This window comes from Entamoeba invadens (assembly GCF_000330505.1).
Source record: "Entamoeba invadens IP1 unplaced genomic scaffold scaff_1105074725543, whole genome shotgun sequence".
NCBI lineage: Eukaryota > Evosea > Mastigamoebida > Endamoebidae > Entamoeba > Entamoeba invadens.
Window position 1 is genome coordinate 320,091 of NW_004191832.1, and position 16,548 is coordinate 336,638.

The window sequence follows — 16,548 nt, forward strand, 5'->3', positions numbered from 1 at the left end:
TGATGAACCTTTGTGGAGTTCATGAACGTCTACTTGGAGTGTATTCGCGAGGCCAAGGCGCAAGATGCAAAAGAGAATTTGATCAAAGAGAATGTGAAGAAATACAACGAGATCGTTAACATGATCTTCGAGTGGGTTGTTGCGAAGTTGAAGATACGCAATTTGTTTGCGGACGGCATTTCTGATGTCGATCTGTTGGAGAAGAAGGAGATGCTGACTGGGAATCTCTCGACGTACACTGTGGAGGGAAATACTTTAGTTAATAAGGCTGTAGCTATTAAGGAGCAATTGCGATTAATAACTGAGCAAGACGAAGCGGACATGTTGATTTGTGTGGAGACAAGTGAGTTAAAACAATTAGTACAGAACGTCTTAATGATGATTGAAACGCAGTTACAAGGGATTGTCGAGATTGTGGACACGCGAAATAACTTCCAAGAGCGGAAGCAAGAGATTGACAAGATCATTTCTGAGAACGAGAAGTTAGTGTGTCAACGGCATGCGAGTATTATGAGCGAGTTTTGTGCGGGTCCAGTGTCTGCAGAGTACTTCACTCGTCGCTTTACAGAGCTCCAAATCTTGAATGAGCAATCAATTGAATTGTGTCGAAAGCGAGGAGAGAAAAGTGGGGAGGTCATAGCAGCGATCCCGCCGTGGGAGACGTTCTACAACTTCTGGGAGAGAGTTATAAGTATTTCACAGACGGTGGTGAACCACTTAAAGAATTGTGTGTTGAAGAAACAAAGCTTCGAAGAGAATTTTGAGAAGGCCAAGAAATGGCATGAGGCGGAGTGTCAATATGCAAAGAATGTCTTACGAGCAGAAGAATTTGTGACGTCGGAGAAGACGACATTGATGTTAGAACTACCGTCGAGCCACGAATTCTATAACATCTTGTTGAGGATCACGGGAGACTTATTGCACGACTCGACGAATGTGAGTGAGCTTGGAAAGAACTTGTTGGCGACTTCAAAAGATTTGAAGAATGCTGTTTTGGAGGTGAAAAGTAATATTGCGGGGAACAGGAATTCGGTTGACAAGACGGTGAAAAATGCGAATGATTTTGCGTTTGGGTTTATTCAGAATTGTACGCCGTACGCGGACGAGAAGATGGAAGAAGGGATGTTAAGTGGCGATGCTGAGTTCATTGACAAGTTATCGAAGTTCTATGATGAGACGAAAAAGAAGAGTGGAATAGAAGAGAATCGAGAGATAGAAAGGAAGAAGTACTCATCTGCGTTCAATGAGTATGTGACATGTGCAAAAGATATTTTGAGTGCGGAGCGAGTCAATTTTGTGAGTCTGAAAACGTCTCGGAATGACTTTGGGATCATGCAGGAGTGCATTTCTAAAGAGACGGAGTGGGTGAACAAATATGTCGACTACGGTGAGATGAAAGAGAGTGTCTCTGACTTACAGAAGAGGATTACTGACAAAGGATTGACTAAAAAGGATGAGAAGAGTGACAAGAGTGTAGAGAAACAAGGCGAGAAGAGTGACAAAGTTGAGAGTAAAGATGAGTCTGAGTTCTTAGACTCCAACAACAAATTTAGAAGAGAAGCTTTGCTCGATGTCTCACCAATGCAACAACGGGAGTTCCATCGGGAGTTCATAACAATGATTCAATCAGTGAATGACTTGAGTCTGAAGCTTTCACTACTTCTATCTTCGGAGAAGAAAACACGGGACACACACGTTGAAGTTGAAGACATTCAAGAGCGAGTGTATTCCTTGGCAATTGAAGCAATCAGAAGTCCACAATTGCACTTTACGTGGATGTGCGAATTATCACAGAAGTTAAAGAAGACGAAGTTGATGATAGAGCATGGGCTCTGTGAAGTGGCTATTGTATACTACTTATTCAAATCATTGTATGGAGACAACGTTGCTGGAGACTACGAGAAATTGCTCTTCAAAATTGCACCGGACTTTTTGGTGTACGAGCCGTCGAAGATCTCGACAGGAGTGGCTTCTGCGTTCACTGACGAGAAGATGGTGAACCACGGGAAATACGCGATCGAAGCGTTTAAAGAGGGGGGTGCGTATTCCCACGCGGAGTGCGTCTGCGAGTTCTTATTAGCGCATTTTATGAACATGAATGACTTGTCGCAGATTATAACGACGCACCAACAAATCGAGGAGCTCTACACGTCACTGAATGAGTCTGGGAAGAAGCTGGAAATGCACTTCTATAATGTCATTGTGAGCAATGACGTTGAAATGAATTCGAATTCGACGGAGAAGAGTGTTGAATACATCTACGCCTCTAAACTTGTGTCGCCGGACTTCTTAAAGTACATAGAACCGCTTTCAAGACGGTCCGCACGGATTCAGGTGAGAGAAGTGTTTCCGGTGATCAATGGGAAGGTAGTCCGACAGCCCCAAAGTGTGTTAACACCAACAGATGAGTTTATGTTAGAGAGTGACATCATCGGAGAGACTATTGAAGACACAACAGCAACTACTGTGGAGTATAAAACGCATCGAAAACTCCCATCGTTACTGTCGCGAACTAAAGTAATGAATCAGAACAGAAAGGTGTTAACACCATGCGAGAAGACTATTGTTGATTTGAAGAAATTGTACGAGGCATTAGACTCCGTGTTTAGTGTGGAGAATACTATAGAAAGGGAAGTCGAGTTTGAAACAGTCATCCCGATCTTGCGATTCATATTGAAACCGACACAATACACCGGACTCTTGACAGTCACACAAGTCTTCTTCGCAAAAGAGATGAAAATGAATGAAAGAGGAACACTGAAAGAGTTATATGAAGTGGTGTGTAACATGTCTGTATTGTGTAAAAAGGTGTTGGACAAATTCGAGAGTAATCATTCAAAAGAAGTCGCCGTTGCTCGAAAGGATTATTTCAATTTCGCAATGTTCATCAAGTCGATTGAGGATGAAGTACTCGCGTTCTTTGAGATGCCTAACGAAGAAGCGTAGTAGTGTAGTGTGTTATTGATTTTCACATTTCATTTGTATTGTTTTTATTACTTCAATAAGATGAAATAGCTATATAGTATTTATATAGTTTTTATATTATTAATTTACTACTAAATATAACATTATTTATTTATAATATATATACTATTGTTATTAATTATTTATTTATAGTTTAGATATTAATACATTATTAATAAGTATTTATTTTATAATTGAATACTATAATTAGTAGTTGATATGTTATAGTTTAGTTAATAATGAATAAAATAGTAGTTATTAAGTAAATAAATACTATTATTATTAGTTAATGAGTTATAGTTTATTTTTTTAGTACATATAAACTATTTAAGACTAAACAATGAAACCGAGCGATTCACTTTATTTCTTGGCAATACCGCCCTTTCTCATTGGCATATACTTTTTCTTCTCTGTCAATTCTCTTTGCATCCACCACATAGTCCCTTGCCCACTTCCTCCTGCCGCTGCTTGTTGTTCCTTCAAGTATTGTTCTGCCTCTTCGACCTTCTTTTGTGTCTCTTCAACTGTTTTCTCTGCTTGTGCGGCAGCCGCGTCGGCCTCCTCTTGTGCTTTAGCTGCAGCGTCGGCGTCACTGTCGGCGACTTCTTTAGCTTCTGTGGCGATTTTTACTAAATGTCAATATACTATTAAGTGATAGTAATTTTATTAGAACGTATAACAAACAAGCTTTGGCGGCCTTTCTCTGTGCGGCTTCTAAAGTGGTTTTGGCTCTTCTCATCGGCAAGTCATCTTCATTGTCCAATTTGGCCAATTCCTGAATTGCGGCATTTTTTGCGACTAAACCAGCCGTCTCGATTTTCTTCTGTAACTCAGCCCTCTTCTTGTTTTTGGCATCTTCTTGAGCTTGCACTGCATTCAAAGCTTTTGTCACTTCATCCTCAGCTGCTTGCGCTTCCTTTTGTTTTGCAAGTGCTTTCTCGGCAGATGCTTTGGCAGACTCATTTTTCTGTTTTGCGGCTTCGGCAGCCTTTTTGGAAAGGTCGGCCTGTTTGGTGCACTCCTCAAGCTTCTTTGAGACTTCGTCTAACATCTTCTGAGCGGCAGAAAGTTGTTCGGTGTTATCACCTTGTGGAGCATTGGCCACCTTTTGCCAGTCTTGTCCGAAGTAATAGACTAAAAAGTGAAGAAGAGAAACTCTCTTAAAGTTTTCAACACCAGCATTTTTGAGTTGGGAACGCATCTCTTGGACGGTCTTCTGATTTCCAATTTTTTCAAAAACTCGATGGACATTTAATTCATCTAAGTCACACCCCTCAGCATGGTTCTCATGCTCAAACTCAATAAAAGTGTTTGTAAAGCCCCACATCTCTTCGGCAAGAGTGTCTTTATAAGCAGGCCATACTGCATTCAACATCCAGATCGCTTGGTCTTTAAAAACTTTCTTATTCAAAGCCTTAAACTTCTCTAAGTCTGTCATTGGATATTTGAGTTCTAACTTCGAAAAACAACGAAATCTTTTTTATCAAAACAAAAAATCAAAATTTTTAGAGGAATTGGTCTTCTTTATATTTATTAAATGAAGTCCAACTAAAAATTAAAATTAGTTTTAAAATGTTACAATTAGTTTCAAATTAATTTAAAAGTGTTCAACAAATAAAAATGATTGTAGAAAAATAATTAAAAATATTATCAAAATAAATTCAAAGTGTATCACAAAAAAAACAAAAATGTACCTTTTTCAAATGTCTCATAATTAATTATTATTGTTTCAAATAAAAGTGTTTTTGTACCAATTAAATTATAAATTGTTTCAATATTGACAATTTTTGTTTCAAATAAAATTAACAAATATATAGGAAATTTGTTATAAATCGTTTATTTTCATCACCTTTTCGGCTTTCTAATTGAAAAATATACCAATAACTTTTCTAATATCAAACTTTCAATATATTCAAAACAATCTCCAATATTTTTTATATTTTTTCAAATCATTGTTCTCAAGTTTACATACTCTAATTTTTAATATACCAAATATGTTTTCAATTGTATTGTATTCTGGAGAATATGAAGTTTTAAATAGAACTTTGCAGCCTTTATTTTCTGTAACCTTGATGATTTTTTGATGTACGGATACGTTATCCAACACAAAAGCGACATTTTAAGCAAACAGATATTATATTCAACAAGCAATTTAAATCCAGCAGAAAAAAATATCTCCATCAACGACTTGGTTAAACACTTTGCTAATTTTTCTCCACTTTCTGCAATCGAACATGTACAACCATTATTGAATGTTAAAAAGGGAGCAATTATAAAATGTTTTTTACAATTTAAAAATGTCTTTTTAAACCCTAAGTTTTGTTCTTACATTACCCAATTTCTAATGAGATTCATCAATAAACACAACAGCAAAATAGGGTTTTTGACAACTTTTCAACTCTAACAATCTGTTGACATGTAATTTTTTTCTGATGTATTGGCAACTTTTCTTTGTATTGGCACTTTTTGAATGACAGAGGATCTAGTTTGAAGTTTTTTATTAAAATTTTATTGACTATGTACCTGTCTGACGAAGATACAGAAATCTTTTTTACCGCGACTCTTTGTTTGCCTCAAAGACACAATTTGTTGACGAAGAAGCGAAGTTATTTTTTTCAATATGTCGTATGAGTATTTTGGGTTTCTTCCTTTCTTTTCTTTGTTATATTACTTCCATTTAGTATTTTTTTGAATATAATATTTCATTCTTTCTGTTGGTATTTTAGTTTTATATATATAATAATTAACGTGTTGAGGCAGTCCACTTTCTTCAAACAACCGGAAATGTAGGTATTATCATTGAAGATAATTTAACCAATCTTGGTAGTTAATTATGCAAATTGAATATAATTCAGTGTTATTGGTGTTTTTTCCAATAATTAACATTATTAAAGGTTTTTCAATCTTTTCAAAACTTCTCAAATTTTATGAGTAGGGGGTCATAAAATATAATATCGAACTTACAACAGCTCAAACATCGAGCTAAATTCAGGAACGTTAGAACTGTTTTTTCAATCTTTGCATTTTTTGATTCTCAATATTCAGTCTTTTTTTCTGAGACTGCTGAAAATACTTGTGTTTGATTATTTCGAGATTCTTATATTGGAAGATTATATTTTTTAAGGTTTTTATACGTATACATTGATACATCACCGTTTTCGTGTTGTGATATTTAAAAGTTTTTGGAAATATCGTGTTATTACTAAGTATTGAAAGCTGTGGTAACAATTATTATAAATTAATAATAAAAAATTAAAATAATAAAAAGTGAAAAAAAAAGAGATTGCCATTAATTAATAAATATTTGGGACCTACATTGACCACCACCACTCCGTTAACTAAAATAAAATATTTGCCTCGATTGTTTTTTTGAAGGGAGTCCACTTTTCAGCCACTGTTTGTGCGTCCCCATGTCGCCCACTTTCCCTGTCCGTACTGTGTGGACGCGGATGTGGTTTCTCCCCGCTTGCCAAGGGGCCAGGGGGGATCCGCGCCAAGGGAGGACTTGGAAAGTGGGTGAAACGGTGCAAACAGACTGTTTGAGTGCGTCTTTATGATCCTTCTTTTCAATGCTCCGTCTCACTCGGTTTTTTACTATCTTGAGGTGAATTTTCGGCATTTCTGAATTCGGGAATGAGACTAAATATTTTTCCCGACAGTTGGGAACATTTTCATATATAAACAACTTTAAAAAATAAATAAGGTTTACATAATATATAATGTTACCAGACTGACTTTATGAAAAAATGGAAGGATGCCACGGAGGAGCATCCAAAAAATATAATTAACTAAATAATAAATTAATATTTGGTCGAAAATTGATGTTGCTGACCCGATAATTATTTATCGGGTTTTAAAGTGCTTGTAAATAAATATTATAAAAATTATGACTAAATAATAATAACTTCAAATTATATTATTGAAAAAAAATATAGTTTATATATTTAATTATTATGATAATTATAATTATAAATAAATTATATTTTTTGGTTAATGGACTTATTTAATAATATTTTATACAAAAAACATAAAAAATATATGCAAAAAGAAGTGTCAACGATTTTTGTAATGGTTGTCACAAAAAAAGAGTCATAACTTGTTTTTAAAAGAAATAACCGAAATGGTAGTTTAATACACGTACAATACAAACACAATATATATAATTATAAGATTATAATAAAAGAAGCATGAAATAAATATTTGTAACAAAACAACGTATTTTAATAAAAACATTTGTTCAAGTGTATAGTTGTGTCATATATATTAGTCAATACATTTTTACTGTTTAATGTGCACATAATATTGCAACATCGAATAAACAGTTTTCACTCTAAAATAAATATATTTAATAAATTCACAAATATCGAGTGCGAATAAGGTAGTAATTAGAAGCGTTTATTGCTCTGTTCGAATAAATATGTTTTTTAATTTGTTAACAAGTAATTTAGTCTTTACCTCCGAACAGATAAAACACAAAGTTTTGTTCAATTAAATTGACATATTTTGTTCAACCAAATAAGTCATTTTTCTAATTTTTTTATTCAAAACAGTAAAAATTTTTATATAATACTTCGTTGTTAATTTATTTTTTATATAGGGGTTTCGAAAATACTACAAAAACAGTTTTTTAAATCATGTTACTCTTTCAATTGTGCAACTTATGTACATTTTTGGTAGGTGTAAACTTATGAATTTATTAATAGAAATATATAAAATGATATTAAAGCCCTGAGTAAAATATACCCATTTAATTAAAAGTATATGTTCAAAACAGTTTTTACTAATAACTACGAACAAAACAAAGTCTCAAAAATCATGAATAATCAACCCCTGATAATGAAGTAAATAATATCGTAATGCTTATTTACAGTAATTATATTGGCATAATAAGTTTTGTGTCTCGTATCAGTTTTTTCACAATCCGAAATACTTTGAAGCATTATTTGCCCGATAAAACGTCAATATGATATTATAAATGTTTCTTATTGGTTATAATAGAGCACACACTTATTATAGTTTTAACTTTTAAAGTGTAAAATAAAGTGAAATTGTTAAATTAATTATAGTTAATATACATAAAATAGCTAACTACTATTTCATATGTTATTTTTTGGTTTCTAAATACTAGTTAAAATGCTAATCATATTTTTACTAATTATTAATTATAATTAATATTGTCAAACTGATTTGATAATTTATTAACATTGGTAATGATCGATTATATAGGAACACAGAAATGAACCACCAAATTTTTGAAAAGATTTTAAACCTATATTTAATTATAAAAATAACTATAAAATTGTTTTCATGTATTTCCAAAAAAATAGTAAATACAATAGTAATATAATTAACGAAAATAGAACTGCGACCTCCATTTTTAGCTGAAGTTTTTGAAATTCCACATCTGCCGAATTAATTCTTTTCAAATAAGTTTTGAGTCAACTGTTTAGCTTGAAATCCCGGGGTTGAAGGAACAAGTTGTGCAAAGGGGGTTTAAACTAAACAACACGAGACCAATCAAAACTTTAGTGCATTATGGTGGTTCAAAAAAACATTGAAAAACAGTTAAAAAAGTGCCTTGTTTTTGAAGAAAGCGGTCATGAAGTTATACATATAATAAATACTGTTATTACTTACTAGTTTAATAAAAGAAATGCGAAGTTTAAAGGCAAATGAAGCTGCAACAACACACCATTACTCTCCAAATGCGGAAAGGACAATTGTTCATTTGAACAAGATTGTTTTGCTGTGACGTGTTATTCATTATAATAATTGTTTATCAATTTTCATGGGGTTTTAAGTCATTTTTCATAACCAATATCACACAAAAGCGAAAGCTGTGGAGTTGACAAATATTAGCAAAAACCTCCTTAAAGTTGCTGTTGAAGCTACAGAGAACAAATGCATGACATTTTTTTAAAAAAATAAACCTCTAATTGAAAATAAAAATAGAAACAAAAATAGCAAAAACATTTTTTTTTTGTACCTAATTGTGTCATTTCAACCCCACTGATTTTCCCGTTTATTGCCATTAAAAAACTCTCTTATTGTTCGCGATAAATATAAACAATCGGGGTTAAATAACACTGTCACAGTTATTATATCGGTTAGTTATGAAAAATAACATCTTCTTCAAATTTGTTATTATATTAGAAATTATTTTACTAAGATATTTTTACTGATTTCCGATAAAAACTCCGAACAACTATTTTTCACTGTCCACCACCAAAAATATATTTAGAAGCAAAAAATGGTAATGATAACCAGTTACTCTGATTTATTAACATGAACTACAATTGAGAGATATCAATGAACAGTGAGATAAATCAAACAAGCTTCTTCTCTCCGTCCTCAATGAGGTGTGAAGATGACAAGGCTTTGTTATTCCGTGTGATGTCTCAAATTTCTACAATATCTAAGAGTTATAATGGACTCTTTGAAAAGCGTTTAGAGACTTCAGACAAGCTTTGCAATGAATTAGTTTCTATTCAAGAAGAAATAGAAAAAGCTAAAAACGACTTGATGCTGAAAAAAATTAAAAATATGGACTTGGAAATTCACCTGGAAGAACTGAATAAGAACGAAGAGGAGAAAGAAATGTCTGTGATGGACTTTCTTCGCCAAATGTCAAAGGAAAAGCCAATCAGTCCATCAAAAAGTCCACAACCCCCCGCGCAAAGTTCTCCCACGACAAGTCCCAAGAGATCAAATGATTTGTCAATAACTTCCGGATATACTAAATATATGAAACTCAAGTCGTCTTTTCTGAAGAAAAAAGAAAACAAAACAAAAGACAAGAAATCCGACGAGGAAATGAGTCCTTCCAGTCAAAGCCCAAAATCGATAAATATGTCAAACTCAAAAAGTTTCCATTTTCCTTATACCCACAGTCCAAAAGAAAAAAATTATGACGACCGCAAACGACTTGTTGTCGGCTCAATTAAAACTCTCTTTGAAAACAAAAAAAAGAGTCGCCGTTCACTCGACCCAAACTGCCAATTCGAAAAAGACTGCTTGGACTCTGCTAAAACACAAAAGGACGACTGTTTAGATACTTATATCTGTGTAAGGTCCCAAACACCAACTATTAAGCCAGAAATTCACTTGTAATTTTCCACCTATTTGTCTCATCCATTGTTTTTGTTCTTTCGTTTTGGTCACCTACAGATGGGGTACTAAGGTTTCGACTAATAATTAATAATTTTTATACCATTGAAAAAACTATATATGAAAAGTTATATTTGGAACAGTTTTTAAAAATAAATTAAAAAAACTTTAAATATTAAATATTCAATATTATTCAAATAGTATTTAAATAGTAAGTCGAAACCTTGGTTCTTGTCGAAACTTGAGTCCCACATCTGTATGTTTTAGACCATTTTATCTTTACCTTTTTTCTTCTGAACTTTTAAAATACCATTGAACATCATAATATCGGGAAATCTCGAGTTTATTAAAAAACTTTCTTCATTTTTTAAGTTTATTATTCAAATTACTTTACACATACCAAAAAGGGAAAATAATCAAAAAATGTTTATGTATCCCTTTAAAAAGGGTCAATAAGAAATGTTATCTTAAGTTAATAAACAAAAAAACATTGACAGTTAAGTTATCGAACTATTGCTTAGCAAACGAACCTTATTATTTTGTACAATTATTATAAATAACTAATAAACTATACATATATTAAAGTTTTTTTTTGAAAAAATACTTGTTTTTTGGTTTTTAATTAAAAACCCATGATTTTAAAGAAAATGACAAGTACTTTTCCACTTAAAAGAAAAAAAGACGGGCTAAGGTTAATTTACTAAATTGTAATTCTAAACATTAATTTGGTAGTTTGAATAATTGTTATAATAGTTGAGTTTTTATTCAAAACTTAATTGGTATTTTCTTATTCACTTTTTTTAAAATAATTTTTAAATCAATTATTATTTATTATTAATTATTAATATTAATTACTATGTAAATAAATTAACTTTAACTATTTTATTTAGTTAAAACCAAACTTTATTTATTAAAAAAATATATCAGAATGCAAGTTTTCTTTTTAGTTGTATTTTTAGTAGAAAACAATTTTCGCTTTAATAACAATTCCAATTAAAATATAATTAAAATATAATTAAAATATAATTAAAATATAATTAAAATATAATTAAAATATAATTAAAATATAATTAAAATATAATTCTTTTGTAATAACAACACATTTTAAAAAATGATATTTTATTACTATTAAATTACTATAAAATGAATTCGAGTAAAGAACTTAATAATACCTATGGGGATATACTTATCACTAGTTATTGGTGTTATAATAATTGGGGTACTCTTCGATATATTTAAACAATATCGGAAACACCAGACGTACAAAGTGAAAGAGATACCCAAGTCTATCAAAGAGATTTATGGCGACAAATTAACACAAGAAGAGTTTGATGCCTCTCAGAGTTACCAATTGGACTCTTCGAGACTTGTGTTTATCAAGATAGCTGTCAAACTAGTCTTCGAAGTGACTGCATTTCTCAGTCCGTTATTTCCAAGTGTCTACAACCATTATAAGTCCATGCCGGAGTACTTGTCTTCGATACTCTTTGTCCTCACATTCAACATTTTGGACACTTTAGTTGACCTTCCCTTCTCTTTATATAACACTTTTGTGATTCGTGAGAAGCACAAAATGAACAACATGACTCTCGGAATATACATCAAAGACGCTTTAAAAAGCTTTGCGTTGTCTGGTGTATTGAGTATTATAGTGGTCACGGTATTATACTTCTTGGCTGGTCCAAGTGTCTCTGTTGACTCTCTAGAAGACCAAAGTAGTGTTATTAAGCACTTCACTCTCTATTTCTGGCTTGCTATTATGGTCATAGACATCGTCATTTCCCTCATCTTTGTCCCATTCATTCTCCCACTCTTTTACGAGAAAAAGCCATTGGAAGAGTCCGAACTGAAGACCAAAATTACTGAAGTTATGAAAGACGTCGATTTCAATTTAAAAGACGTGTGGATGATCGACGCATCGAAAAAGATGAAAGAAGGAAACGCCTTCTTCTCTGGGCTTTTTGGGAAGCGCGACCTTGTTCTCTTCGATAATTTGACCACATCATGTAACACAGAAGAAATCGTTGCTATTGTCTTACACGAAGTCGGCCACTGCAAACATCGTCATTTGTACAAACTTCTCGGAGTGCAGTCGATACTCATTTTTATAGTATTTAAAATTATCGAAATTTTCTTGTTCAAGAAAACTCTCTACAAAGACTTCGGCTTCGATAGGACAGTTTACGTATTCGGTTTCGTCGTGTTAAACACTACGTTAAGTCCTTTGATGGAAATTATATCAATCGGGTTGAACGCTGTTATGAGGAAATTCGAGTTCCAAGCAGACAGATATGCGGTGGACAACGGATTCACTTGTTTAGACTCCGCTCTTATTAAACTCTCTGTTTGTTGCTCACTCATATTATATTATAATAAATAGTATAGCTTAATATTATTTTTTGTTTATTATAGTTTATTATAGTTTATTATACTATTAAGTATTATATATGATTTACTTATTTATAGATCATGAATAAATCTTCGTTGGTTGACGACCCCATTGTATCCGCTTTGGAAAACTCACACCCAACTGTCGAGGAGAGAGTGAAGGTAATCAGAGCTGTTGAGGTTAAGAAGGATAAGTGAGACAAGTTTTACTATTTTAATAGTTTTTTTATTAAAAATTAATTAATAATGTAAACTAATATAATTCTTAATAAATTAATTATATATTTATATAAAATCCCATAATTCTACAAAAATAATTTATTTGATAATTTAACAATCCATTTATTATCGTATAACAATGGGAAATGTGATGTTTAGATTAGAGTCTCTGATTAACTTGAAGATACAATTTGAATTCTGATTTCCTTTTATTATTTGATACTATTTCAGTATTATTTAGTTAGTAATATAATTATAAATGACATTATTAAAATTATGGTTTAATTTATAATAATTTTCTAATATTTTAATTAGACTAATAAAAAATCGTTTTGAACAACTATAAATTTAAACTATAATTATCACTAAATTTCGAAATTATTTTATTACTATAACTATTCTAAATTTATAATTTTTATTATTATTATCACACCAATAATAAGAACCATACTTTATAGTTAATTATATTATAATATATAGTTTACACGCATAAAAAATTGAAACAACAAAACTACCAATCAATCAAAGAGGATTACATGAGTGAGTCGACTGAAGAGTTCAACATCTTAATAATAGCCAACCTTCTCTTTTCTACTCTTGCCTTTAAATTAAGGTCTTGGACCTTCCCCATCTTTTTGAGTAAGAACAGATGAATATATTTTCTGACCTTCAAGAATTCGGGGTCTTTCACACTAATAAGTCTCTCGAACGCGTGATTCACACTTTGGATGTCCTCAGCAGCGAGTAAAGTCTGTAAAGCTGTTCTCACAAAGACGGTCCCTATAGTAGTCAAATTTAAGAAATCGATTCCTTTGAATATTTTGAGGTTTAAAAAGTCTTTTGCGAGCATGTCGCCAAGTAACTTTCCCCAGTTGATTGCGGCACGTGGGCCGTACGCGTCCAAGTCTTTAATTCGATCGAAAAAGGCCAATTGGAGTGTATACCTTGCTCCTTTAGTCTTTTGAACGAGTTGCTCGACGATCAGTGTAAAGTAGATGTTATACGACTTACTCTGTCCAATGCAATACATTAACACATAAACTACTTCACGCTCAGCTTCCCCTTTTAAATTCAATTGTAAGATCCGTTGATACCCATCTACATAATCCTCCGCTCCCATAACAGCTGCAAACACCGCTCGACGAACTTCTGTGTTCATATGATGTTCGCGCGCTTTGGCTTGTAAGTCCCCACTTTTGTCTTCATTTTGGGGAAACCCTAGTTGGTCTTGTGAGGTGCTCAATGTCGAGAACGTCACTTCGGAATTGGCAGAACCGGCTTCCCACCATTTGTTCTTCTTGTCTAAAATTTCAAGTAAAGTAACACGAAGAGTAAAGCCTTTTGCAACGCCATTTTTCTTCCAAATGGCATTGACTAGGCGTTTAAGACGGTCAACTAAATCGACATTTTTTGGAGTAATTTTGTTGTTTTTTAAGTCGTTTAAAATTTCTAACACGAATTTTTCTTTTGAGTCTAAAGGGTGGCCTGTGAGAGCGGCATTTGCTTTCAAAATTGTTTCTTTCAGTGCTTTTGGTTCTTCTGAGCGGAGGATGGAGCCGACCGTTTGGATGATGGTGATGACAATATCAAACTTCTTCTCATCGATTGCCTTCAATACAGTGTCAAAGATCAAGGTACTGTCGATGATGCCAAATTCATAGAACCCACACACTAAGATCGAATTGCTGATTGTAAGCTCTTCACTATATAACGCTTGTAATAAACTCCCACAGACACCAATACTCACAGTCCCACACAAAGTAGATATCAATGAAGATATAGTCAGAATTTGATCGGGAGTATCCCCTAATTTTTTGACCGTTTGAAGTGTGGAGCTGACTATTGAGTCGGTCACATACGCCTTCGGGTATTGCTCAAAATAACTCGTCATCGTTTCCGTGATCAATTCAAGTGAACTCGAGGAGAGACGATTTAACTGACCGCGAACACACTTTTGGACTTCAACTTCAGACATCTTATGTTTAATTTTAGGGTTTTTTTGTATGTGCCTTCAAGTTGAAAAATTAACGAGTTCATTGAATTAACGTACGATTTGAACAAATAATAAAATTTAATAGAATTTGTAAGACAAATATAGACTTTGACACAAATATTATAAAGAATTGAAAATATTATATTTTGTATCAATGATAATGATTAAGACTACTAAAGATAATTAAAAGTTTAATAACAGATAAACTTATCTTGTGAACATTATAAACTTATTTAATAACACACTCATCACCATTTGGTTCAATTGTGTTATTTCTAGTGCATGCAATGCACTTCTGTTGTTTAGAATCGTTCTAATTACTATTTGTTATTTATTTTTATTTGACACATTAAAACATTTGATATATCAAAACATAATTATCAAAGGGTGCTGGCTTTCGCAATTATAAATAGAAATAGAACAAGTGAAATGTCCCGATATAATAAAGTAATATACTTTGACATAAATTGTTATTTCATCAACAAAACTACAGGTAATAAAACCAAACAACCGGGTAATTACAATTGTCACTTTTTTCTCATATGTATAAAAACAAACTTTGTTTTTATTTATTTGGTTAGTCAAATTAATATAATCAAAGACAATCATGGCAAACTTTACTGGTAATTATGAAAGTATAAATTAATTATACTGAAATATAATTTAGTTTAATTGTAATATAGAGTCGACACCAGTATGTTTACTACGGAAAGAGACTTTTTGTTCTTGTGTTAAAGAGTTGAAATATATTTGGAGTTTTCAATGTTTTTGAAATCAGTCCAATTGTTGCATCGTTTGGCCATGTGCCCATTTAAACTACAAATTCTACATATTTTTTGTTTTTCAAGAAAAAATGACATCTTGATGGAGCGTGCTTCTTGTAAACTCTTTGAGTTTTTTCTGGGTTTTCAACAAGCAAAACTTTTTTACTTGGTCTCATTTGTGAATTTTTAAGAGTCAGTGGATCGAGTGTAAATGGGCTTCCTTCAATATGTTTGACCTTTTCTTTTTCTGAATTTTCTTTTAAATTTGAAGTGGTTATATTGTTGCGTCTTATATGTCTGTAACAAAATACAATTTTTGCACTTGGAAATATCAAACGAATTGCTGATGTTTGAGCAGCACAGCGATCAACAACAAACGTGTTTATATTGTTGTGATGGTCTTTTAGAAAAGATAGAAATTCTTCGTAATAAGACGTGAATCTATGCCTGATAAATTTAAAAGCTATAAGTTGGCACTTTCCGTTGATGTCTTTGCATAAAGCTACAACAATTGGTATTTTAAATTTGTTGGTGCAAAACGTGTCGTCTAAAAAGACGCAATCTTGATAGATGTCATTTCTAAGTAACTTGTTAAAGAAAAAGCATTCATCAAAAACATCATTTTGATTGTTTACAAAAAGTGTATCAAAGTTTGACAACTCAGAAACAAACTTTGATAGTTGATTGCATTGTTCATTGTTCATTTGTCATTGCACCCAACATTCGTTTTCATTCTTTTTTAATAAATAATTTAGTGTACTTGTTTTTGAGTTTGTCTTCTGTGATTTTTTGCAAAACATTTTGCTCTATATCATTTGCAATTATCTCTTTTGAAATTTCTGACAATCGATTTCTCAACATTTTCATTGGTTTTATAGTGAATGCGTGCGAATGTTCATCATGTAACTCAAATTTAATTATCTTTTCACTTGTACAATTATCAAACATCACAATTATTTTAGAATCACACTTATATTGTTGTTTATATACACAGTTATTTTTAAATGTTTTTCTATCTTTACCAATGTCTTTTGCATTATATAGTGAAAACAAAGTATTATCAATTTGGATTCTGCTTGCTTCAACAATTTTTGTTGTTGTATTGTTTCTAGT

The 16,548-nt window shown here is 32.2% G+C and overlaps 5 protein-coding genes across 5 annotated transcripts; 3 read left to right on the plus strand and 2 right to left on the minus strand.

Moving 5' to 3' along the window:
* Positions 1-18: 18 nt before the first annotated feature.
* On the plus strand, positions 19-2,946 carry EIN_282250 (hypothetical protein; the record flags this gene model as incomplete). The annotated part of the gene is made up of 1 exon (XM_004185142.1): positions 19-2,946. A coding segment is annotated over one exon (2,928 nt), but the record flags the coding sequence as incomplete, so codon positions are not given.
* A 378-nt stretch (positions 2,947-3,324) lies between these two features.
* Positions 3,325-4,402, minus strand: EIN_282260 (hypothetical protein; the record flags this gene model as incomplete). The annotated part of the gene is made up of 2 exons (XM_004185143.1): positions 3,325-3,593; positions 3,649-4,402. 2 exons carry the CDS (start codon positions 4,400-4,402, stop codon positions 3,325-3,327), a joined length of 1,023 nt encoding a protein of 340 aa, XP_004185191.1.
* A 4,871-nt stretch (positions 4,403-9,273) lies between these two features.
* EIN_282270 (hypothetical protein) lies at positions 9,274-10,074 on the plus strand (the record flags this gene model as incomplete). The annotated part of the gene is made up of 1 exon (XM_004185144.1): positions 9,274-10,074. One exon carries the CDS (start codon positions 9,274-9,276, stop codon positions 10,072-10,074), a length of 801 nt encoding a protein of 266 aa, XP_004185192.1.
* Positions 10,075-11,245: 1,171 nt separating this feature from the next.
* On the plus strand, positions 11,246-12,657 carry EIN_282280 (caax prenyl protease ste24, putative; the record flags this gene model as incomplete). Its single annotated transcript, XM_004185145.1, has 2 exons — positions 11,246-12,415; positions 12,538-12,657. The coding sequence occupies 2 exons, from the start codon at positions 11,246-11,248 to the stop codon at positions 12,655-12,657; spliced, it is 1,290 nt and encodes a 429-aa protein (XP_004185193.1).
* Positions 12,658-13,210: 553 nt separating this feature from the next.
* EIN_282290 (sgd1p, putative) lies at positions 13,211-14,653 on the minus strand (the record flags this gene model as incomplete). Its single annotated transcript, XM_004185146.1, has 1 exon — positions 13,211-14,653. One exon carries the CDS (start codon positions 14,651-14,653, stop codon positions 13,211-13,213), a length of 1,443 nt encoding a protein of 480 aa, XP_004185194.1.
* Between the last annotated feature and the right edge of the window lie 1,895 nt (positions 14,654-16,548).